The following is a 27,925-nucleotide window of genomic DNA, read 5'->3' on the forward strand; positions in this document are numbered from 1 at the left end:
ATAGGTGGTGTCACAAGTCCATGGCCAATGGACAGTACATTAGATGTTTATTAGAAATTAACTCAAAGAAGCAAAAGTCTACAAAAAAACCCAATTTATCGTGATTTTCATCTAATCGCACCCAACAACGACTTATTCCCCCAAAAAATCGCAAAATCTGCTTAAAATCGTTGACCGTCAGTCAATGATTTTTTAGCGTATCATTCAGCTAAAAATCGCAATGAGATCCTGACTAAATGCACATTTAAACCAGAAATCATCATGTTGCAGTTTGTTGCGAACCACAACCCCCGCAAAACCCTAAACAAGTGTTAAAAAATTCAGATAAATATAGACAGTCAGCTTTTTTCACCCACAACTGCACGAGCTTTGTTTGGGAGTGTGTATACATTATATCGATATAAAATTGGGAAAAAAAAAATTTAAATCCAAGGAATTTGTTGGGTAAGCAAAGTTTTGACACTTCGAAGGTACTTTCCCATAATCCGGTGGAAGCTTTTGTAGGTAGGGCACGATCCTACGTGAAGAGGATGTATTCCAGGGTTTATCCTTTTGTTCTTTAAATTTACAATTTGTGTTTTTATTATTTTAATAAGATTTTATATAAGTATCTCTTCTAATTTTTAATAATAGAGTTTGTAACTTCATTTTATTTATATTAAAAATTTTAACATTTATAATATTAAATTTAATAATCTTTTATTTTATTATTTTATTATTTTATTTTTTATAATTTTTTTAAATATTAACTTTTAATAAATTAAATATAACAAAGTCAATGATTTTTAAATTATAATTTATTAATTTATAAATATAACAAAGTCAATGATTTTTTAGCGTATCAGTCCGCTAAAAATCGCAATGAGATCCTGACTAAATGCACATTTAAACCAAAAATCGTCATGTTGCAGTTTGTTGCGAACCACAACCCCTGCAAAACCCTAATAGAGTGTCAAAAAATTCAAATAAATGTAGATAGTCAATGTTTTTTTTTTTGGTGAGGGTATCCCCGCGGCCCAGCCCAACACCCAAGGGGCGAGCTAAGCCGAAACTAATCCCTGGGGATGCACGCAATAGCCCGCAAACCATGTGCATCGGGTAAGCCTAGGCCTCGGAGTTGAACCCGAAACCAATGGGGAGCAAACACACGGCCCAAGCCAACTCCGCTACCCGTGCGAGCTAGATAGACGACGTTTTTCATCCACAACCGCACGAGCTTTGTTTGGGAGTGTGTATACATTATATCGATATAAAATTGAGAAAAAAAAGCATTTAAATCCAAGAAATTTGTTGGGCAAGCAAAGTTTTGACACTTCGAAGGTACTTTCCCATTATCCAGTGGAAGCTTTTGTAGGTAGGGCACGATCCTGCATAACGAGGATGGATTCTAGGGTTTATCCTTTTGTTCTTTAAATTTACAATGTGTTTCTATTATTTTAATAAAATTTTATATAAGTTTGTAACTTCATTTTATTTATATTAAAAATTTTAACATTTATAATATTGAAATTTAATAATCTTTTATTTTATTATTTTATTATTTTATTTTTTATAATTTTTGTAAATATTAACTTTTAATAAATTTAATTTAATATTTCAAAATATTTAGTTTTTAAGGATTTTAACATATTTATTTTAATTTTTAAATTATTAATTTATGAATATAAACAAAGTCAATGATTTTTTAGCGTATCAGTCGGCTAAAAATCGCAATGCGATCCTGACTAAACCAACATTTAAACCCAAAATCATCATGTTGCAGTTTGTTTCCAACCAAAACCCCCGCAAAACCCTAAACAAGTGTCAAAAATTTCAGATAAATGTAGACAGTCAATGTTTTTTTATTGGTGACCACAGGGTATCCCTGCGGCCCAACCCAGCACCCAAGGGGCGAGCTGAGGCAGGACTAATCCCTGGGGATGCACGTAATAGCCCGCAAACCACATGCATCGGGTAAGCCCGGGCCTCAAAATTGAACCCGGAACCAATGGGGAGCAAACCCATGGCCCAAGCCAACTCCACTACTCGTGCGAGCTAGACAGTCGACGTTTTTCATCCACAACCGCACGAGCTTTGTTTGGGAGTGTGTATACATTATATCGATATAAAATTGGGGAAAAAAAAGCATTTAAATCCAAGGAATTTGTTGGGCAAGCAAAGTTTTGACACTTCAAAGGTACTTTCCCATAATCCGATGGAAGCTTTTGCAGGTAGAGCACGATCCTGCGTGAAGATGGATTCCAGGGTTTATCCTTTTTTCTTTAAATTTACAATGTGTTTTTATTATTTTAATAAAATTTTATATAAGTTTGTAACTTCATTTTATTTATATTAAAAAATTTAACATTTAAAATATTGAAATTTAATAATCTTTTATTTTATTATTTTATTTTTTATAATTTTTTTAAATATTAACTTTTCATAAATTAAATTTAATATTATAAAATATTTAGTTTTTTAAGGATTTTAACATATTTATTATAATTTTTAAATTATTAATTTATAAATATAACAAATTCAAATATTTATTTATTTAAAAAATCTTTTAAAGTTTTAATAATAGAGTTAATAATTTTATTTTATTTACATTAATTTTTTTTAAAATTTTAACGTTTACAATATTAAAATTTAATATTTTAATATAATTTATAAACTATTAGTTTATGAAAAATAACATATTCATATATTAATTAAATTTAAGAAATATAATATTATTTTATTTTAATATTAACAAATTTAATTTTGTAAATTAAATTTAAAACTTACCAATATTTCTTATTTATTTTCAATTATTTATATTTTTCATAATTATAATTTACTATATATAAATTTATTAAAAATTTAATAATTTAACAAATTTAAATATTTAAAATTTAATCTAATAAATATAGTATTTTTATTTAATATTAACAAATTTAATTATTTAATTTTTAAAAAATTATTAATATTTAATTTTTCCCCATTTTTTTCCGATTTTTTCAAAAAATCTTATACTTTTGATTTGTCGATTTTTTCCCCAAACGATTTTTGCTACTAAAGATTAGAATCCATTTATATCAAAAGACAATGGGCAACTAGTAGCATGTACCATCCTCCATTCAGGCAACCATAAGTTGCCTGGCTTAGGCGAATGTCAGAGCTAATTTTGCGGTTTGACACTCAAATGGCCAACTTTTGTAGCATAATAATAAGTATCCATGCTACTACTACTTAAGACTTCAGAACTGAATTTGAGGTAATGCACTCAAATGACCATCTTTTGTGGCATAATTATAACTATCCCTGCAGGTTTTAACCGAGCTAACGTATGTATCTACTACTGCTTGTATAAGACTTGTACCTTAAGATTGCACAAAGTAGTGACTGAAATATAGCTCAAATTCTTGTATCATATTTTTAGTCCAATCCTGGCAATCCCTAATTGGTTATGGATCACAAAGAATGATAAGAAAAAATGAAATCATCAAATGTGATTGTGTCAAAAAATCATGAAATGTGCTGAGTTGAATCTCACTCCACCATTTTATCTAGGGAGAGTTTAATGGCCCAATAAGTTTTTTAGCTTAGTTCGGAACTTCCGCACAAGTTCAGTGTGAACATGCAAGTAGTTCAAATTATTTCTGATTTGTAATTCACTTTAGTGATTAAAGTGAAAGTCTTTTATTTAGTTAAATAGGTCTAATAAAGTGTAGATAATAACTAATGATTTAGACTTATCTTCCAAATCATCTCCTATGTGAGATAAGATTTCTATTTTGGAAGATTAGATATTTTAGCTGAATAGTACAAAGATAGATGCAAGATAGAAATTAAATAACTCAGAGCAGTTCAATATTTTCATGCAACAGAAGGACTAGTTGTAGAGGTTGCTTGTAAGCTTTCAAAGGAATGTAAAGTAGATTACAAGTGTTAAATATTCATGTCTTGTGTTCATCATTTCTGCTGTTTTAATTTCAATGTTAATTCAGGCTTATTGCAGCAGTAGGAAATTATACATCGTGATTGGAATTTTTAACAGTCATGTTATGGGAAACTTTTTCTGTGGTTGAAAAACAGAATCATGGAGAGGCATGGAAGGAGTGCAACTGTTCCCTGCAATCAATCTGCTGCTACTAGAACTTAAAAACTTAGAAGTTATGATGTCAGTGTTCATACGAGATGTGCACTCATGGCTTGTCATGTAACCACATATTGCCCAGTTGATTTGGGTAACGGTTTTTCAATACAATATTTCATTGTGGGTTTTCCAATTTTATCATTCAGTGAAGCTGATCCATGCTTTTCAGAATTGGAAATTTAGGGCAGTAATAAATTATTTTTGTAACCATATATCAACACATTTGATGATTCCAGTTATATATTTTAGAATCTGGATGGATGACTTCAGTTATTTTAACTTTGAATCTTTGTGTATGAAAGGAAGTGAAAACAGCTGCAAAAATTTAGTAAAGTTATGGATTGTCAATAGGACTACAATAATGTTATGGAGCATTTTTTGTCTGGTAGTTAACAATTTCATTATTAAAATTAGATATATGGCGGAATTGCATGCCTCATGGTGTACAGACTTAAATATTTCTTAGAAGGGCTGGCAACTGCCTTCATAAATAGGCCTACAATTTATACAGTTCCAATCTGTACAGACCCAAAAGAATGCTAAAATAACAGGATATTTCACTTCCAATCATTCCTATACTGAAGGCCCTAGATCTAGTTTGTTTCACAGTACAATGCACCACTAACACTCAAAAATGAAGGCTTAAGTGCTTACAGCTATAGAGTGGTATTTCTTCTAACTCAAATTATGTCTTAAATTTTATGCAGTTTATCCAGAAGACTTTGACATAAAACCATATCCTTCATCAGACATCTTCTCTTGGTTCTATCAGCAGTTCCTATCTTTCATTCACAGGATTGTTTCCTAAAGCCAGTATTACAAATTTATCCAGAATTACCTGTTTGGATAACCCTCCTCTGCCACACTCTTATTTAGTTATGTAATTCCTTTTAGCAAACCTGGTTAGCCATATAATTTTCAGTGGCATCATCCCACTATGATCACTTTTTAACATTAACATAAGTTCTATTTCTAACACCACAATAAATACTGCATTAGTTTCTTTATGATGTCTATGATCTTGGCAAACAAGCTCTGCTATTGTGGAAATTATATGTGATATAACATATATGTCATTGATTAATGAAGCATAACAGTAATGGCACTGCGACTTCATAGGTCTAACAATATAGAATAGATTCTAGAGGTACCAATAATATATGGAAATCCTAGTAGAATGACTGTTACTTTTACAAGACAAAAAGATATTGAACAGCAAACATATATAATAATCAATGATTCTAATTGTAGGAAATTCTGTCTTGTTGATCAGTAATTCAACACCCCCTAAAAACAGGTTAGATGAAGTCACAAGATCACTCCTACCTCTCCTGAAAAGCTACTGATTCATAAAAGAGATCAATGCACTCCAAGTCTATGTTACCAGGTCATTGCAGTGCAAAATAACCAGCGATCTGTGTAGTCCCCTTCTCAATTCAGCCTTTGGTGAGATATCAAAATGCTTAACCAAGTGCTCTAATTTAAGTGGTTAGTGGTTTCAAAATATAGAGATTCAATGCATCCACAAAAGTCAAATAGATTCAAATATTTAACCTGGATTTCACATAATTCATAATTGAATTTGAAAACCTTAGATCTGAGAACAGATGATTTCTCTTTTTTTCTCGAATTTTATTTACTTGTGCATTATTTTTTAATCCAAAATAAAGGCAAAAGAGAGAGGATTGGAGAAATAAAATAAAATGGACATGTTTTGTGATACAAGCAATTCCCTGTTCAGTTGTGAGAGTCAAATCAATATAAAATAACTTTGCTTCATTAGTATAACAACCAATCATGCTGTGAGATTTTGCCAAGATCAAAAGGCAATGGAAAGCACAAATAAGAGAGACAAAATAGATGATAGGAATAAACTGTATTCTATCAAGATGCAAAATATGATCAACTGGATCATTACAAGATATAGATTGATTGCCCGTACAAACAATGTAGATGAGCCTGCTTTTATAGGCAAGGCTAGGGATATGTGAGCACACAAACATGACATGTGGCTCAATAAGAAACAAGGGTAGGTAGGAAATAGGTGTGGGTAGGTAGGAGAATTAATATAATATTCCACATGAGGTGGAATGTAACAACAAGATAAGATCAACACCATAAAAGGTGGAAATTCTCCTACACATACTATCCCAATGTGGCCCAAACACCCAAGTGTCTCATACCCAAACTACTATTAAATGCATGTACCTAAGTAAACTTAAGTAAGGTGTAATAATATCCAAGATGAATAATTATTTACACCAACACATGCATACAAAACAGTGCAAAAGTCTTTAAGGATTTTGAAAAACATCAATTAACAAACATAACAAACAAATTTTTGAAATCAAAGAAACATTAACAAGACCAGAGACAACATAATATATCAAGCCCAATACCTTAAAAGATTTATGAGAACTAAAATAAAACTTAAGACAATTTTGCTTTCAATAAACACAATGTTTACAAAAATCAAACACAATGCTACAATCATTGAGCCCCTTGACAAGGCTTTTGTTTTTCAAGGTCCTTAGACCCTTCTCATCAATGTAATCCATCCTCTAGTGCTATAGCATAGTTTTCTCTACAATAAAATTAGTCTCCAAAGCACAATCACCATTAGGTACCCAAAAAACATGACCATTGAAAGTGGATGCAACACTCCTCTTTGTTGCTAGTCATAATGGTGAAGATAAAGAATCTCTAGATCTCTTCATTGCAAAAATAAAGTAACCATTGCACTAAACTATGCAAGCATCCAACTAAAACAAAGTGCCTATTTGAATGATCTTAGCAAGCACCATAGCACCTCTAACCATCTTGCACCCTCCACTCAAGAAAACAATATGTAGACCTGAATCATTCAATTTACTTATAGAAAATAGATTCCACGCCAAACTAGGGATATGCAATACACCACTGATCCCCTTCACTCATCTATTAGAAAATTGAATCAAGACTGTTCCACAACCAACAATCTTTGTATGAGAATCATCTCCAAGGTATGCCTGCTAACCATCAAATTCTTCGGATCTTGTAAAGCAACCCCTTATGAGGTTAGGTTAAAAGTTGCAAGTCAATCAACCAGACACCTTCTGATGCATCTATAAGCTGCAACAAAGGCATCACCATCATCATGAGAGGACTTCTTAGATCAAAATCTCTCTTTTTATTTTCCTTTACAGTCACTTTAGAAATGGCTAGTTTTGTTGCAATTCCAACATTTTGCCTTAAACTTACCAAGAGATTGGATCTCCCACTGTTTGCCACATACAGATCCGTTCCTTCCTTGCCTGAGTATGTCTAGGCAACGGCACCAAATGTTTGCCACATACGAGTAAACGATTAAATGTAGAAAGTAAATGCACAGAACATAAAGGAAATATATTAAATAACCAGTCTCTGTATTAATTCAACAGTCCATGTACATCAAGTGCTTATAACATTACATCTGATACAACTATTTTGATGCCACTTCGAAGGAAAGGTACGCAATATATAATATCCGAAGGGGTGTGACCAACCGTCGCGTCCAATTGCCCTTCGGGACGACTAACTAACTGGCCGCCGTAACTCATTATTACCAACGACAACATAAACATAATATGACAACATAACATAATGATTATTCTCGGCAACATCATCCCCCCCAAGAAAAGAAGTCAACTCCGGATGACTTAATACAAAATGGAGATGGAAGACAGGAACTGCTGACGCCAGTCGAGCCCAGAACTTATACACTTGTTGCGTCCTCGCCTGAAAACCCTTTTCTGCTACCATCCGATGCTCAAGTGCGGATTTCACCATTATTGCTTCCTTTGACATCACAGTCCTCTTGTGCCTAAACCAAACTTGTCTGCAAAACACGCTTTTCAGTCTCAACCTCCACCAACTGCTACTCAAATGATACTGTCTCCCTAGCCAATTTGTCCTCGATAGCCACCCGCACTGCCCTCTCGGTATCCAACTCTTGGGTACGCTGAGCTAAGTCTTACGCTACTCCTGCCTCCAACTTGGTGGTCAGCTCCTCCCGAGCCCTCTGTGCATCCACCAAGGCAATCTCTAGTCCAGCCGAGACATACTCCGAGTTCCTCAAAGCGTACCATTCATGCCTAGAGGTGGCCACAACCCTCTGTCACAAAGGCTACGAGACACCTCAAATCCTCCATCACACTCCCCAAAGGTTGATAACTGAACTAAATAACTCTCTAGTGTCGTATGACTTCCCATTCTTGCAATGCCTTCCCTCAAACTCTGTTTGTTCGCAACCTCCAAATCCGTCTCCCTCTACGGCTTATGGCTTCCCCACCAATGCTTAGCTGCAGGCTTCTTTCTCACAATACGGGACAACCCAACACTTACCGTGCCTTCTTTGATGCCCTTCGCCAAACTCAAAAAGTGTATTGTAGCTAAAAAATAAATTGGGGGTCTGGGGCAACGCCCCAGCGGGGTCGAGGGGCAGCGCCCCCGCGGGGTCTGGGGCAACACCCCAACGGGGTCGAGGGGCAGCGCCCCTCGCAGGGTCTGGGGGCAGCACCAAGACCAATTTACAACCTTCAGAACCACATGAAAGTCCATGGTGCGCATCATTTCTGTGATATTTTAAGATGTCAAAACCCTTCTTCTCCACTCTAATATTTTCAGCGTCCTGGCTCCACATGTCATCGAATGATTTTTCAATCTCGTCGTCGTCATTTTTTTTTGTTTTCTTTTTTTTCTTTTTGTAATCTCCCCAGCCATACAACCTCCGCGTACCGTCAACAACAACAGCACTGACACCTCCAATCGTATGGGCACCTGCCCATGCCGTCAACACCCCTCCACCGTACGGATCACCCCATACGGAATACACGACCAACCGTCTACCATACACACCGTACAGGCCTCCTTCTGCACGCCGAACGCTTAACTACCTCCTGGATGGCTGTGTATGGCTGCGTATGCCTTGCGTGTGTCTGCCCTGTGCTTGCATGGGAGCTGCGTTGTTGGGCGGAGTGCGTTTGTGCGGGGGCTGCGTGTTTGTGCGGGGCTGCATTTATGTTTGCGTTTTATGTCTCCGCGCCTTTATTCCTTGCGGCAGCGGTGGTTTCCACTGCACGGTGGTGTCCACTGCACGGTGGTCCACCATCGGTGGTTTCCACCGCCGGTGTTGCCACCACCGATGTTGCCACCGCACGGTGGTCCCACCGCCAATGTTGCCACCGCACGGTGGTCCACCGTTGGTGTTGCCACCGCACAGTGGCCCGCGTTTTTTTTTCTTTTTTTTTTGTCGTACGGATCGTACGGATTTTTGTTTTTTTGTTTTTTTATCTGAAATGATATTTTGTGCAAATGCTATAGTATTCTAAATCATTTTCTTAGTCTGAAATAATATACCATATAATACGCTGAGAATTTATATGCTGCAAACACTATAACACTTTTGGATATTAACATACTATTGACGTATTTAGAAATAGAAGTATTAATTTAAATCGAATCATTCTGCAATATCAATATTAATCACTGTATATTGGTATATTCATAAATAACAGTAATAAATTAAAGACGTATTGAATCATTCTAGGAACACGGTATATGACTGGAAAATAAGGGTAATAGAGTAAAATCTACAGTGAATGAAATCATCACAGATATTTGAACAATTGGTATTTGGCGGTAATTGATGAGTAAATATTCTGGAAATTAACTGATAAATAATCAGAATGATAATAAGACACAAACATTGATAATAATATATTTACTAATGACAGTATGAACCAAATCCATCCCTGAGAAGTAGGGAGAACTGTTGGAGGGCACCCTCCCTGATAAATGGGTAGGGAGAACTGCTATAAGGCACCCTACAAGATCATTGGGTAGGGAGAACTGCTATAGGGCACCCTACAAGATCATTAAGTGGGGAGAACTGCTCGAGGGCACCCTACCTGATAAATGGGTAGGGAGAACTGCTATAGGGCACCCTACAAGATCATTAAGTGGGGAGAACTGCTCGAGGGCACCCTATCTGATAAATGGGTAGGGAGAACTGCTATAGGGCACCCTACAAGATCATTGGGTAGGGAGAACTGCTATGGGGCACCCTACATGGTAGTACTGAGTATGGGAAACTGTTGATAAGACACCCTACATTATTATATTTTCCCATTATTCCTATAATCTATAATTTAGTCTTTGACACTGCTACATTAATTTTAGTTTATAGTTAATTCTGAATATACTTACTTATATTTTAATTACTTAAATAATTCATAGCATCTTCTAGCCTGGTTTTGCAGGTTTGGACTAGCAGAAATTAAGGTACGTACTTTCAACCCTACTAGGACCCATAACTAGGGCATTTCCAGTTATTTTCCCTAAGGGACATTACAGTAATATAACATAAAAATGACAAAATAACATAATGATGTCAATAAAATCTAAAGCTCATAAGGTTAACTAAATCTGATATAATATTGCTAATATAGTAATATATTAGCAATATATTACTACTGTCATGATAATAATAAAACGTGGACAATTCACACTCATGTAATTAAGGACTAAGTAAATAATTGACAATGTAATTCGAGTAATGCCATATCAAATGTAATTCTTAACCTATAGATTCTAGTGATCTGATTCTTCATCTTTCTATAGGACTTTCAAAGATAGGGAGTGTGTGGGGGAAAGGCAGAGTAAATCAGTCACACGGCGAAAATGTCCCAGGACAGGTAGGAAACCATGAGGGAGCCACATGTAGACTGTGTCATGCGCCCTTGGCACAGTAAATCTTCCATCTTGTAAGGATTAGCCGAATAAGGAAGAAGAGACTCATGCAATCTATGATATGTAAATCATACAACAATTGAAAATATTTTAACATTTCATTATTGGCATAAGTAAATGATTGATAGGTATGCATAATAATAGCTATGGTTGGATAATATGGAAGAAAGTCAGGATGAACTCCTATTCCTAAATCCTAAAATTATTGCTAATTTATGTTTTTAGGGTGAATTTAGGAAGGGGACACCTCATAAAAGCTGCACAAAATTAACATAAAAAGCTATTGAATACACTTATACTACGATGAGTAGAGAAGATCCCCTCTAAACATTTTGAATTCATACAAATTCAATACTAAAAGCACATTAAATCATTACTCTAAAATATGAAAAACGTGTCCTTACAGCTCATCAAAAAACTTATTATGAAGAGAACTCAATCATATCCAAAGGTGAGATCCTTGTTGCCACCATGATCCAATATGAGACGACTGTCACCAATATCATACTGATCTGGACATTGTGACTTTGTTGAAGTTGCATAAATCAAAATTGGCAAACTAACGAACTTTACCGTCAAGAATGCATTGAACTCAACACTGATTGTTGTTGTGATTGGGAGGTATCAAATAAAAATGGGACCTCATTTAGCTGACCATCAGCCCTACTGCCTTAAGTCCATTAAATGTCCTTCTTAGGTGCTTTTGTCAACCCAGCACTGAATTACTCCATCTAGGATTCATTGGAATTAGAAACTTCCTCACCAGTCATAGGTCCCTTTAAAACAGACTTGGCACATGCCCAATTCATCACTCTAACTTTAGGACAATTTTTTTGTGTTGCATCAAAGATAAAGATGACATAGGTATATTAAACAGATATGTAATTAACATTATAAAATAAACTTTTCATTAACTTTTCAATGTGCTACCTCATTGGAGATTTTTGAGTTAGAACATTGAGTGCATGTGTTATATTTCTCACTGTTGATATTTATTAATATTACATATAGATAAAAATATTAGCTCATAATATTGCATGTGCATCCATCACACAACCCACACCAAAACTCTAGGTTGATGTGGGTTGTAATGTTAAGAAACAAGGTGAAACTATTGCAAGAAAACTCATACAAGTGCATGCAAATCTGAAATTTGTTTCTTTAAACAGGGATTACCATAAGATTATTAAAGTGATTTCATAAATCAGCAAACCATGCCAACACAAAATTATGTAGAGAAACCCTTTCAAGAAAAAACTTCACCCGAGAAAGAGAACTAGAATTTGTTAATAGCATCCTGCTGGTATGAAGGTACCTCCTCCGCCACTAGAGGCGTACCATCCCCCTACTCCTGCTCCTGGATGGCAGAGACGACCTCTCTTGGCTCGTGCCCAACTGCTGGTACATGTGTCTCGCCAGAGGAATCGTCCAAGTCGACTACCTCTGCTCTAGTCTCCCGACAAGGTGAGAATACAGCGGCTCCCACAGGTTGTACCAATGTCATCTGAAATCGCTGTGTCACCCAGCTCTCCATAGCTACGACCGACAGGTTTGTACGCATCTCTACGACCGAGGGATGGGTCACTGTCATGGGCTCCTCCAACAAAGAGGCAGAAATAGTCACCACTGCCTCAGTCCCCACAATGTCCAACCGCACCTGAGGCTCCGTATCCACCACCTCCCTAAGCCCCTGCTCCTCATCGACCACTATCCGATGCGGCGACTCCTCCGTCCGTGACTCTGCCATGTCTTCGGTAAGTACCTCCGTGGTTGGGCCCGGTCCCAGTGATGTTGCCTATTGCTGGATGGGGCCAAGTGTAACTGGCGTGCGGCTTTGCCCAAATGTCGGAATAAAGGTGCCGCCCACTCCAGATGACATCACAGGTGTGCCCATCAGTAGCAGGGGTGGGGCAAAAAGGACCCTCTCCTCCGTCGCCCTGCTGCTATCAACCTCCCCATCTTCCGCTTTTGAATCCTCTGTACTACTGGAATCCCTTCCGCTATCAGGTTCCCCTGAGGCCTTATCTACCGCCCGTTTCCGCTTCGCGGAAGAGTGCCCAATGTCCAAGTGTCTCCAATACATGATAAGAGGCTCACCCGCTGCCAACGGTCCCTGCGGCCGTACCTCCAACTCTGCCTCCGGCACTGCTTCCCGCGTGGCCTCCAAGAACAACCCTATAGCATAGTGGGGCATATAGAACGTGCGATGCTGCATCGTCAAGAACTCATACATGCGCTCTGCTAGTAGCGTAGCCCAATCATACACAATGCCATTCATCAACCCGTTCATGAGCATAATCTGAGGGAGGGCGATGTCCAACGCCCTACCCGATCCCATCAACCTGCTCTTAATGACATCCATAATACACCGCCAGTGGCCCTCTGCAACAAAGGTCTTACGGATCCCTTTTCCCTTCGTGGCATTAGCCACGCTATCCAGCTCTGCTGTCGTCAAGTTCCTGGATATTAATTTAATCCAACACTCCTCCCGCTTCATCTTTTTAGCCTTCAACTCTATTTTCCTGCCCTGTCTGCCTGGAATGCCAACTACTCTTGTGAAGTCCACTGCTTTGAAGGATATGGTGACATCACTCCCGAGGTACCCAAAAGTACTCGTGCGTGTGTCTGTCGAAGGTGTCCACCATGAACCGTAGGGCACCCTCATACTCGCGGATAGGAAACACGGGCATCCAAATAGCCCACTCCACTTCTGCCTTACGGAGGTTTTGCTTCACCAGATCATTGTCGGGAGTGTCCTGCCACCAGTTTCGGCATTCCAACCCATTCAGGCCTTCAAAGGTGATATTCTAAGGTGTTAATGTATTTTTCCCACTTATGGCAGCTTGTGGTGCTTTCTGCTTTTGCTTCTGTCGGGCGCTAGCATCCATGGTGCTGCCCGCAACACGTACGCCTGACGATAAGACCCTGGTATTGCTATCCATTTGGCTGCTACTGGAGGAAGCCTGCAACTGTTTTTTCCAACTTCGTTTCCCCGCTGACTCCATTAATTTCTTGGTTACAATCGTGTCGTTGCGGAACTACTTTAACTATCTTTTCCTGTGTGGCTGTGTATGCCTCTTTCTCTCTCTCCGGAATGCTGTAGTACGGTGTAACCGTACGGTACTGCGGTGTTGTTGTCGTGTCGTTGCAGAACCACTTTAACTACCTCCTCCTGTGTGGCTGTGTATGCCTCTTTCTCCCTCTCTGAAATGTTGTAGTACAGTGTAACCGTATGGTACTGCAGTGTTGTTGCCATGCCTTTACTATTCTACTTCCTTCCGCGGTTCCCTGCTATGTTGGGTCCGGCTGCATTTTGCTTTCACAATGGAGCGGACTTGTGCGGGTTGTGTGTTGTTTTTCGTTTGTGTTTGGGGGGCTTTTATGTGCAGGTGTCCACCGCACGGTGGCCCCACCGCCTGTGGTCCCACTGTTCGGTGGTTCCACCGTCGATGGCCCACCGCACGGTGGTCCATCGTACGTTGGTCCACCAGCGGTGGGGCCACCGTGCGATGGACACCCGCACATAAAAGCCCCACAAACACAAACGAAAAACAACACGCAACCCGCACAAGTCCACTCCACCGTGAAAGCAAAAAGCAGCCGGACCCAACATAGCAGGGAACCGCGGAAGGAAGTAGAATAGTAACGACACGGCAACAACACCGCAATACCGTACGGTTACACCGTACTACAGCATTCCGGAGAGGGAGAAAGAGGCATACACAGCCACGCAGGATGAGGTAGTTAAAGTGGTTCAGCAACAGCACGGCAACAACACCGCAGTACCGTACTACAGCATTACGGAGAGGGAGAAAGAGGCATACACAACCACGCAGGAGGAGGTAGTTAAAGTGGTTCCACAACGGCACAGCTGTAACCAAGAAATCAAGGCATGGAGTCTGCTGGGAAACGGAGTTGGAAAAAACAGTTGCAGGCTTCCTCCAGTAGCAGCCAGAGGGATAGCAATACCAGGGTCTTATTGTCAGGCGTACGTGTTGCAGGCAGCACCATGGATGCCAACGCCCGACAGAAGCAAAAGCAGAAAACACCACAAGCTACCATAAGTGGGAAAAATACATTAACACCTCAGAATATCACCTTTGAAGGCCTGAATGGGTCGGAATGCCAGAGATGGTGGCAGGACACTCCCGACGATGATTTGGTGAAGCAGAACCTTCCTAAGGCAGAAGTGGAGTGGGCTATTCGAATGCCCGTGTTTCCTATCCGCGAGTATGAGGGTGCCCTACAGTTCATGGTGGACAGCTTCGACAGACACACACGCACGAGTACTTTTGAGTACCTCGGGAGGGATGTCACCATATCCTTCAAAGCGGTGGACTTTACGAGAGTATTCGGCATTCCAGGCAGACAGGGCAGGAAAATAGAGTTGAAGGCTAAGAAGATGAAGCGAGAGGAGTGTTGGATTAAATTAATATCCAGGAACTTGACGGCAGCAGAGCTGGACAGCGTGGCTAATGCCACGAAGGGTCGAGGAATCCGTAAGACCTTCGTTGTAGAGGGCCACTGGCGGTGCATTATGGATGTCATTAAGAGCAGGTTGACAGGATCCGGTAGGGCGTCGGACATCGCCCTCCCTCAGATTATGCTCATGAACGAGTTGATGAATGGCATTGTGTATGATTGGGCCGCGTTACTAGCAAAGCGCATGTATGAGTTCTTGACAATGCAGCATCGCACGTTCTATATGCCCCACTATGCTATAAGCAGTGCCGGAGGCAAAGTTGGAGGTACGGCCACAGGGACCGTTGGCAATGAGTGAGCCTCCTATCATGTATTGGAGACACTTGGACATTGGGCACTCTTCCGCGAAGCGGAAATGGGCAGTAGATATGACCTCAGGGGAACTTGATAGCAGGAGTGATAGCGGTAGTACAGAGGATTCAGAAGCGGAAGATGGGGAGGATGATAGCAGCAAGGCAACGAAGGAGAGGGTCCTTTTTGCCCCACCCCTGCTACCGATGGGCACACCTATGATGTCATCTGGAGTGGGCGGCACCTTTATTTCGGCATTTGGGCAGAGTCGCATGCCAGTTGCACTTGGCCCCATCCAGCAACAGGTAGCATCACCGGGACCGGCCCCAATCATGGAGGCACTCACTGAAGACATGGCAGAGTCCCGGACGGAGGAGTCGCCACATCGGGTAGTGGTCGATGAGGAGCAAGGGCTGAGGGAGGTGGAGGATACGGAGCCTCAGGTGCGGTTGGACGTTGTGGGGACTGGTGACTATTTTTGCCTCTTTGTTGGAGGAGCCCATGAAAGCGACCCATCCCCCGGTCGTAGAGATGCGTACTGACCCATCGGTCATGGCTATGGAGAGCTAGCTGATGCAGCGATTTCAGATGACATTGGTACAACCTGTGGGAGCTGTTATATTCTCACCTTGCTGGGAGACTATAGCAGAGGTAGTCGACTTGGACGATTCCTCTGGCGAGACACATGTACCAACAGTTGGGCGCGAGGCAGGAGAGGTCGTCGCTGCCATCCAGGAGCAGGAGCAGGGGGATGGTACACCTCTAGTGGCGAAGGAGGTACCTTCATACCAGCAGGATGCGGTTGTGTCAGTTCCGCCAGAGACTTCACAGCCTTCGGAGCAGGAGGGGGAGGACATTGAGGCCTATTTAGCTGACATAGTGACGAGGGGTAGGCGGGTGGTGGCCACTGCGCAGACACGAGCATTGCAGCAGGTTGTGGTGGAGTTTGAGAGGGCCCTACAGTTTATGCAGGTGGGCTGCCCCGCAGCCTTTGCTACATGCTTTGAGTCTCAGGGATGGCCGACTACTGAGACGGAGGAGATGCTCCAGGCTTGGATTGTGCGTTAGCCCATTATGGAGACGCATTGTTTCGTGCTTTCCCTGCTTTGTGCTTAATATCTCCACCACGATCTCATTATCATCTTGAAGGAGTCAAAACTCCTCCTCGAAAGCTTTTTGTAGGTCATCCCATGTTCCCACCTTTGTTTTATCCACATCAGAGTACCAATCAATGGCTACTCCTCTCAGGGTGGCAGGGAACTGCACCACCCAATCCGCTTTGTCAACTACCCCATTGGCTGACCATATTGTCTCACATGTACGGCAGTGCCGTACGGGGTCATCGTTGCCATCTCCGTTCAATTTGGGCAACTTCTGTTTGCCCGCCATCGTGCTTCTTACCTTCAGCGCACCTTGCCCTCCGGAACCTCCAAGGTTCGTACCTCCCGAGATTGGCCCTCCAAGTCCACTATCGCCGCCTTGCCCTCTGGAACCTCCAAGGTTCGTACCTCCCGAGACCGGCCCTCCAGGTCCACTACCGCCAGGTACTTCAAAAACTGGTCCACTAGGTCCCACCAGACTGCCTTGACTACCAGGGTAGGCTAAGCCCGACCCGAACAGATTGCTTATGCTACCGTGCCCCTGTGTCCTCCCGACACCTTCGATCTCCTACTTCTCTGGTCTCGGTTTCGATCTCCTTCTCCTTCCTGGTCTCGTCCTCTAAAATGGACAAGTTCTTTAGTAGGTCTCTAGTAGCGTCGATCAAGTTTAGACTTCCCCTTGTTTGTTCCACCAACTCTTCGTGACTTCTTACCCTACGGTGGTATTCTGGCAAACTGTAGAGTTCTCCTTCGGCACCCTCCATGACTACTAGGTTCCCTTCGGGTGACCCTACGACAATGTAGAGAGTGTAATTCTCTCCGTCTATCTCTGCCTCTGCAACCTCTGTGACACCTCCTGGGTTCCCTTCGAGCAACCCCTCGGTCGGTCGTCCCTCGACAAGCTGCCTTAGCCTACGCCTTCGTTCTATTCGTTGTCTGAGATTCAACGCTCTTTGTGCCACTTCCCATTCGTCACTTTGTATCTTTTTATTTTTATTCTTATTTAGTATATTTGGCATAAATCACTTCTTACATAGTAAGCACACACCATGTACACAAAAAAACTTTTTATTATTTTCCCTTTCGGCCACAATTTATATCAACATTGTGTCGGGATTATTACAGGGTTCAATTTCCCCTTCGCCTCTTGCCATCACGCTCTGCGTCCCAACGACGATGTTTCGTTTGCGCGTCATCGGCTGCTGGGTTAATCTCACCGACGGGTAGGCCCATCGTGTCCGTACGCCATCCGTTCCTTCCTTACCCGAGTATGTCTAGGCAACGGCACCAAATGTTTGCCACATACGAGTAAACGATTAAATGCAGAAAGTAAATGCACAGAACATAATGGAAATATATTAAATAACCAGTCTCTGTATTAATTCAACAGTCCATGTACATCAAGTGCTTATAACATTACATCTGATACAACTATTCTAATGCCACTTCGAAGGAAAGGTACGCAATATATAATACCCGAAGGGGTGTGACCAACTGTCGCGTCCAATTGCCCTTCGGGACGACTAACTGACTGACCGCCATAACTCATTATTACCGACGACAACATAAACATAATATGACAACATAACATAATGATTATTCCCTGCAACACCCACAAGATTTAGATCTAAACTTGTCTTGCTAATGGTCCTTTTCTTGCCTTTTTCTTTATACCACCACAGACAACTAGAGCTTCCTTGGCATATTTAGAGGTCTTTTTTTGCATCTCTTCAAAAAGTGATGAAGCCAACACCGCATCCATTTTCAACTTGGTGTATTGCTCCCAATAGCCATAACAAAACCGTCCCATAAATCTAACAAAGTACAGAACAAAGTCATGCAACAATCCTCCATTTTTACTCCAACAGAGTTCAACTATGTAACAACCATGTTATATGCATTCAAGTGTTTAGCCACAAAGCCAAAACAAGTTTACTCCATTCTCAAAACAAGTTTGTTAACCAAAGATTTAACTTGATATAAATCACTGAATTTCTTCCAAAGAAGTGTTGTGGTGATCTCTTCATGCACATCAAAAAATGCTAAATCAACCAAACAGAGTCTAATGAGACCCTTAAGTGTTTTGTGCATTATGTCCTAATCTTCTTATAACATAGCAATAATTTTGGATTTAAATAATACAGCACATAGATCTCTATACGCAACATATCCTCCATCTTGAGCTTCCAAAGCTCAAGCTTGTGCCTAAGTACTCCATTTCTATGTTGGATGTTCTTGTCATCTCTTCCTACTAAGATCATAACCCTTTGCACCAACTCCAACTCAAACAAATATTAATACAAAAAAACCTCTACCCAACACTTGGAATTCAAGGTGATCAAGCTCTAATACCAAATGAAAGGAAGCAAGGTACATGGAAACGCTTCTTAAACTAATCTTAGAGGAGAGTATTGTGCATATTTTAGATCTTTACAGTTAAAAAAAGAGAAACACATTAAAACACAAACAAAATTATGCCACAGCACTAGTGTATGTGGGGAAAATTATTTTGGAAGAAAAATTCCACACTCCAAAACAAAAATCAATTGTATTATCAACAACAAAAGTCACAATACAATTTCAAGGATGTGTTTCCAAGAGTATCACCAACAAACAAATATGGAGTAATTTTAGCAACATAACAATGCTTGCAAACCAATTATTAAAGCCTCCATCTCAAACACCCAATAAATAAGAGAATTAATACATGAAACCATCAAATGGTAACATCATGAGATAAAACCACCCAAAATGTGACACCCAACTATTTAGTTAGAAAACCAACACACAAATACCAAAAACTCATCAACTTAGCATTATATTTTGGCTTCAATATCTCCATTCAAAAATGTCTTATAATGTGTCGTAACACACATCATAAGTTGGTTAACAAATGTTACTCCCTCTTACAACTCTTTATGTCCTAAATGTTTTTAAATTTCTGATACAAAAGTCCCAACTTTTTAAGCCCATGACATTTGATACGAGAGGCTACTAGGGCCCTTCTTTTTAAATTGTAGTGCTTGACAAGATCTATGAAGAGACATCCCTAGAAGCAATGCCAAACAGGCCCAAATTTTTCTTTTTACCATAAACCAACTCTATAGCCTAGAAACCAATTTTTTATGTTTTATAGTCCATAAAATTGCATTTGTACATTCTTAACATAGAAGCAAGGTTGAGACACCTTTCTTGACACTCAACACTCACAAATTTGAACTCTCATCAATAGTACATCTACCTTCAGTTAGAATTGAAAGAAGAATTGAGTCGCTCTAGCTCAAAACTGAAATATGCTCTCTTTCAATGATGTACTCTAGGTCTCTTTTATACAAGAAGAGGAATATAGGGTTTACAATGATAAATTTCCATTTCAATGTAGCACCTAGGCAAGATAAGAGAACCCTAAACTAATTTTAAAAAATTAAAGTACAAAAACACCTTGTTCTAAAATAAGAACAATAGTTAACTGACAGAATAAGAAGACAATCTAAAAATAAGAAAAGAAAACAGCATGTTAAAAAATATATAAGAGAACTGCACCCAACTTAAAATGAAAAAAGCTAAACAACTAAATGTTCCGCTATATTTGCTGAGTTTGCTCTACTAAAGGAGAACAACTGCCAAGCAACACATAGAAAAATTCAATAGAAATCTCTTATGTATGCAATGGTAGTATTTGGAAAGATGATATTGAGCACATGTGTAAAATGGTAGTTTCCAGGCATCGCACACATCAGATAGAAACACTTATATGATGTAATAGGTGAACGAAACTAAAGCCTAAAGTGTATAGACCATTAATTACCTTGTGACATTTAAGCTTATTTAATTTTGTGTCTTATAATGCCACCAACCTCATTGAGGAGCTTTGCCAATCTCTTTTTATTTAATGAAAAACATTTATGTTTATGTAACAGCAAAATTATGTGCAAGAGAACCTTAGGGGCTATTGCAAACATTCCCGATTCTTTTTGTCCAGTTGTCATCCACTTCACATCACCACCTGCAGGGTACAAGCAGGACTATGACCTTTTTCAAAGCATCAGCTTGACTTGGGAGTTCCTACTTTATGGCCAAAAACAAATAAATTCTTCTTCAATCAATATAAATCACACACTCATGAAAGCACCTTTTGGACAAGATTAGTGTTCTTGTCTTTTTGAATAGCAGCAACCAAACCTTTTATATCCATACCTGCATTAATCATCACAATGAAATCTCAAACACATGTCTATAAATAACAAATTCACCAGGTAACCAATGGTGCAGAAAATAAGGAAATACAATAAGTTAATTCATTTCCACCAGTAACCTCTGATGACAATCATTAAGTCATCAATCGTTATAATTTATCAGCAAGCAATGAAAGCCATTAAATCCTAGATCTTACCTGCAGAAAAAGCCCGCGGTGAACTGCTCTCTACAAGGACACACTTCACTTTTGGATCCACTGCCCATTCATCCAAGTACTTCTTGTACAGAAGGTCCATCTCTGTTATGAAATTAAAAAGTCAGTTTTTCAGTGCATTTGACTGATGGACAAATTCTGTACCAAGTATGTAGCCTAAATTACAAACAGATGAAATAATAAAGCATATCGCACAATATAAAAAACGCAATCAGTATAGATTCTAGAATAAATACATTTCACAATGTCAAGTTACTCAACATAAGATAGCACCCCCATAACTGAACTCATAAAAGCAAAAGGCTACTGTTAGAAATTACCATATAAGCATACCCAATCCCAAAAGAAATTACCATACCAGCATACCCAAACCCAAACCAATAACTTAGCATATAGATCAGGCAGACTCCAAGCCACTAAGGTTGAAGCTAGACAATCCCTTAAAGACCACATACAAACCAAGTAGGATTTAGGTGAAACCTAGAAAAGCTCTAATAAATCATTGTTGTAAGTGTGGACCCCAAGCGCAAAATTCCAAAGCAAGGATCAGGCAAGCTCAGGGAGTGATTAACAAGCAAACTTGAGTGAATTCCGTGGCAAAACCAGTCAAACTCAAATGAAATACCATTCCATGTAGATATTTCCAATATTCCAAGGTAGGGACCAAGCAGACTCAAGAGCACTTGTAATGGATATAGGAAAAGTTTACCAGTCACAGCCAAAATAACTTAAACAATGCCAAAATGACTTAGACAACATTCTCGGTGAGATATTCAAGGCGGACTCTACACATGTTCAAATAGACTCAAACAAGACTGAACCCTGCCTTGCAAGTACATGCATGGGTATAAGCTCATCCTAGCTAGCTATTAGTCACAAGTAAAATTAACTGTTAGGAATTAGGTGTTGTACACCTTGAATAATGTTTATAATGTTTAATATATTATTGTGTATGGTGCACCTAGAGAGACCTAGAGATGTGAACATCACTAGGGGTTTACATTCTTGGAGCTACTTTATGTGTTATATGTAACATTGGTAAATATTTAATTTGGGGTCTCACATGGGAGAAGTATTTGATATAATATTGGGGAAAGATAATTAATAAAGTGAAAACTTAGTACCCAATATTAAATGATGGATTAATATAGTTTTGTAATCTCATGATTTTAGTCACATGGTTTTATGTAATACCATTTGGTGGTTTTGTGAGAACTTGTTTCTATAAAAGCAACCACAAGTGTAGTTATCTAAGGTTGGCTAGTTGAGATACTGACTCTACTTCTGAGGAGTGCATATGTGAAGCATGGCATGCAATGTGTGGTCACATACTTGAAAACATAAAAGATGCATTGGAGAGGCTTGATGTTTAAGAAGTGTTCATGGAGAACTCTAAAGATGTATTGTAATGTTTTATTGTTGAATAATACATGAGTCATGGATGCTTTTGAAGGCTGGATTTTTCCCTTGAGGGTTTTCCCAAAGTATATCTTCTGTCATCTTTAATGGTACGTTATCTATTCCTTTGCATATGATTTTTGAGTATTTGTTTGCATAAATTTCTCTTTCTAGGTTATGTGAAAATTGTCATTATATGGCTGCAAATTTCCTGTCATTTGGTAGCAAAGCTATGGTTGTGGTTGTATGCAAATTTCCTGTCATTTGGTAGCAAAGCTATGGTTGTGGTTGTATAACCCTTGATTAAGTAAATCTGTTGTAAAGTTGAATCTAGGGGTTGCATGGAAACACACAGCAAGATATGAGGTTTTTGTGTAGGTTGTTCTTTGCAGATTTGTATTTTGGGGTTGAAGATTTGTGGTCATTTTTTGCAAATCTGGGCTTATGAATCTTTGTTGAAAAATGGGTTTCTTTTGGATGTTCAACATGAGGGTTTTTGGTGAGGAGACTTTACAAATGACCCCCTAGACCAAAACAAACCTCACCATTGAACCAACAAGCCCAAGAGAAAATGAAGATTGACATAAAATTTGCCCTATTTGGACAAAGTTAAAAAATTGCAAAAAAAATTTGCCCCCCTACGTAACTGTATAGCAACATGGCCTATAGAGAAAGCGTCGTTAGCAGAAAAATTATAAAAATTCCCTGCACATTTTTAAATGGTTTTATTTCTAAATCATTTGAAAAATAAAAAATTATATATTAAAAAAGCATGTGATATGTGGGGGACCCGTAGACCTGTAGAATTTTGAACTTGACCTATCCTCTTTGAACCAGCTAATAGCAAACAATAACAGCAAAAAGAATAAATTGCAAAAAGAAATCACAATTCAGAATAAAAAACATATTACCCTATTTTTTTGGAATTGCACACACCAATTTCTTTATTGAAGCTTAATTAAAAAATTACATAGAGGCTGTATATATAAAGAATTTGCAGCCTAGAAGAATTAATAATAACTGCAGTTCTAAATATATTCCTAGCATTGCATGGAAAGCTACTAAGGCTCTCAAACTAAAAAAACAAACTACTTCCTAAATTAAGAATACAATAAGTGCATGCACAGCATGCTTTATTTACTAAAAACAAATTCATGCAAAAACAAAACTAAAAATAGTCCTAAGGATTAATGCATGTTGGAGTACATGCTTTATTTGCATGAATAAACAAAAAACTATTAACTAAATTAATCTAGCTGCATGCTAGAGCAGCATCAGTTATCAACAAGACCTCCCCACACGAGTTGTAATACCTTGACCACAACGGTACCTATGGTGTCCATAGGTTCTGTTGTTGGCCCGTCCCATCGACTCGCCAACCGATGAGAATAAACTGCCAGTCAAACAAATTAAATCCACACTTAAAAAAAATTAAAACCGCCAAAAATTATATATTTTTAAAACTTTTGTTTTATTAAAAATTAATTGGTTTGGAACAACAAATCGGATCCACCCCTTAAGCCAGCGTCAGAGAGCTCTCTTTGAGCACTACGTGGTGGTATGGATTTGGTTCCATGATTTTGTTGTTTAAATCGTTTTTTGGGGCCTAGATGCCAGATGTTATCAGTTTCACAATTTTTGACATACCAAACAAGTATTGGAGAGCATGAGCATTATACTTTGGTGTTGTTAGTTTCTTAGCTTGATGAACAAAGAGGGTTGAGTACTTGTTTGATCACTTGTCGGTGCCTAAGATTCAAGGTGTGATTATGTGAGCATCCAAACAAGTCAAGAGGCAAAACCTTGAGGAAGTATATGTTTTTATGTGCTATTTATGATGGTACAGCTGATTACAAAAATTGGTGTTTCCTAGTACAACTTTGTAAGTGTTTTTTAGAGTTGGCTTTTGATGGTGATAGGTACATAGGTTGTCTTCAATTTAATGGCATGGTTGGCCATGATCTAAGACTTGAGTCTTGTGTGGGTGATAGATAACTGCAAGTAAAACATTGGTGTTGATTATGGTGCCATGGTTATGCAAGTACACTTTTGCATTGGCATGAGATAATCAGGTTTGTGGTGGTTTGGTGGTAATTTGGTTTGATGGAAGGTCGTTCTTATCTCCTTGATGATTGTTTGGTTCCTTGACTATTGTACTATTGTACTTGGATGTGGACATGTTTGGCAAATTAGATCTAAGGTTGATTTTGTGTTTGAGTCGTGGTCTACAAAATTATTCTCTTTACTAATGTGATGATGAGTTTGTATGTTTCAATGTTTGGATATACAAGTAATGCAGTTTTGTGGGTTGATCACCTATTCAGTTGCAATGGGATGACTCGATTGTGGATTGTCTATATCCACCAAGTTGATTTAGCTTTGATGTAGACATTGTTGGTTGGCCTTGTCTATGGTCATTTGTACATTGGTATGCTTTCTTTGAGAAGAGAGAATGCATGATTAGAATACTTGGATAGTCAATTGTTGGGACTTGTAAAATGTGGTTTATCACGATGTCATGATAGCTTGATTACATTTTATTGGTTACACATTTTAGTGGGAGCTTTTGACAATGATGGATTGGCGGTGTAGGATTGTTTCCTGATGGTTTAATGGCAGTTGTATCTCCTTGGCTTGAAGATATTGGTTTCACTTGTGGTATTGACATCTCAATTGTGTGTGTGTGGACCTAGATGATATTCATTTAGGAGATGGTTATCACAATGCCATGTGTAACTCAATATCATAGTTCAATAGGAGTTGTTGGGAGTGATGTGAATTCATCATTTGATGGGGGATGATCTTCTTTAGTGCTTGCAAATGTTTTGGAGGAGCTCTTAGATCCTACTGCTGCAAAAGAGTCTTTCACATTTGCAGGTTTACTATTTGGAGATGATTATCTTCATGTGATCGGAGATGTTGACATCTTGGTATGACACGGAGGACTTTTAGTCTTTGGTTGAGGTGTCATGACTTGTTGACGTTGATTTGTTATTATGTAATGGCATACTCTTGATTACTAGTTTAGAGTTTTGGCAAATGTTTTGGAGGACTTCTTAGATCCTACTGCTGCAAAAGAGTCTTTCACATTTGCAGGCTCACTATTTGAAGAAGGTTTTCTTCATGTGATCAAAGAAGTTGACATCTTGGTATGCCACAAAGGACTTTCAGTCTTTGGTTGAGGTGTCATGACTTGTTGACTTTGACTTGATATTATATCACTAGTATGCTATTATATCGTGGTCTACTCTTGATTACGAGTTAAGAATTTTGGCATGATATAGGTGCTTGATATGTTAATTAGATCATATGTTCTTTTCAAGAGATGTGAGATGTTGCCATGTTTGTGTTCCTGATCCTCAAGATTGGAGCTTTGAAATTGCCTTGTTGGTTCTCTTTGTATTGAATACTTTATCATTTGCTTGATTACTTCATGATGATGCTATGTTGCATTTGGAGTTTGGCATGGATTGATCAGTTACAAGTGCTCAAGATACCTAGAGACATAGGTGAGGCTTGGAGTTATAGTGTTTAGAGACGTGTTGAGATGGATAGTCTTGAAGAGATATCAGTACGAAGTCCGAGGAGCCTACATATTGGTTGGACGTGAGTTCAACATGGACCTATAAGGAGATTGTCCTTAGATGAGTCATGATGACTTGGATATCTTGGAGGAGCATTCTTATTCCCACACTTGGTCTACTCAGCAATTTATCAATTGAAAGGTATTGCCCATTATTTCTTTCAAGTGCATTATGTTTTATGCTTCACCTTTCATAGATGTGGATCTTGAGCTATGGATTGGATGGCTAGTACTAGAGGATTTTGAGGGGTGGATAGCATGGTTATCTCCTTGTGCACATGAGTTGATATTATAATGTCATGATAAGGATCTTAGGAGATGATTTTTTGGGCTGACTTCCTTATTCAGAAATATTTACTTTGAGTTTATTCTTCTTCGTTAAGAGGCTTACATCCATGATTGGCTTTATTACACGATACATATGATATGTTTGATCTATGAGATTGAATGGGTTGGATGTTGTTATGGCTTTTCTTTTAAGCTGTTGTGAAGGAGATCATACTTTGTTAATGCATTAGTAGCTTCTGCAAGATAAGACTTCTCTAACCCGTTAATCTCCTTTATTCTGTTATGGTTTATTCATCTATGCTATTAGATTATCTGATTATGCTTTCCGAACTGAATATGTTTATCAAATTGTAACATTGATCATGATTATGATATTGGCATTGGATAAAGATGGATTAGATCGACAACTTGCTTAACATAGTTAAGCGTCAATCTAAATGCTATCGGGCTAATAACCCGATAACATATTAATGTCGATTCATTTATGAATCGGCATTAATATGCTATCGGGGTATTAACCCGATAGCATATGTAATGCTATTTGTTTTCGGGTTTAGTTCATACCTATAAACATTTATAATCGGGCCATTAACAAAGCATCATAAAAAACACCGTTTCAACCGAGTGTTTAAGTATTAAATACCGAGTGTTTAAGTATTAAATGTTAGTTACCAAACATAACCGAAATTGGGATGTGCAATATGGAAAGACACCGATCAATAGGTGCCTTCATCGGTCATGTCTAAAAGACATGACCGGTCAAGACATCTATTGACCGGTCTTCTAAAACATATAAAGCCCGACATGAATCATTTGGAGAAGACATATAAAAATATTAATGATCTCTCTCCTTCAGCCTGCAACAAAACAATCAGATTATTAGACAATATAATCACATAAAATTCTCACATATATAATTTGTAAAGTTTTATTGCAATTGAATAAAACTTTACATGGTATCAGAGCGAGGCTAATCGAATCTGAGGCTATTCAATTTCTAAATAATTCAAGAACAAAATTATATATTACATCACATTTCCAAAATGGCCAGCACTATTAGATTCGAAGATAGATTCGGAGGTAGCAATGATTTCTCAGCTTGGAAGTTTAGAATCAAAATGATTTTGAGAGAAAACAAAGTTGATTCATATGTTCAAACTGAAAGTGCAACACTCGAGAATGAACCCGACAAAACAGCATGGATTGAGGGAAATGAAAAGGCTATTAAAATAATAGTTGATGGGGTAAGAAACAACATAATGCCCATCATAAAGAAACAAGAGACGGCTTACAAAATGTTCAAAGCACTTGAAAGGACATTTGAGATATCAAATGCAAGTCATACTCTGGCATTGAAATGAGAGATAAATCATATCACGATGAACAAAAGGGAGACAATCAACTCCTACTTCATGCGAATATCAACCCTAAGAGATGAACTTGCAACCCTTGATTATGAGATCCAGAGTAAAGAATTAACACTCATT

The 27,925-nt window shown here is 38.7% G+C and overlaps 1 protein-coding gene across 1 annotated transcript in view; it reads right to left on the minus strand.

Annotated features, from left to right (window-relative positions):
• The window catches only part of LOC131049027 (3-hydroxyisobutyryl-CoA hydrolase-like protein 3, mitochondrial), a 149,394-nt gene that overhangs the window by 104,683 nt on the left and 16,786 nt on the right, over nt 1–27,925 (minus strand). The window contains exons 2-3 of the mRNA XM_057983029.2: nt 21,152–21,253; nt 20,891–20,955 (exon numbers count right to left, since the gene is read on the minus strand). Coding sequence (XP_057839012.2) covers nt 20,891–20,955; nt 21,152–21,253 — 167 coding nt within the window. The remainder of the gene's footprint in view (nt 1–20,890; nt 20,956–21,151; nt 21,254–27,925) is intronic.

This window comes from Cryptomeria japonica, chromosome 1 (genome assembly GCF_030272615.1).
Source record: "Cryptomeria japonica chromosome 1, Sugi_1.0, whole genome shotgun sequence".
NCBI classification, from domain to species: Eukaryota; Viridiplantae; Streptophyta; class Pinopsida; order Cupressales; family Cupressaceae; genus Cryptomeria; species Cryptomeria japonica.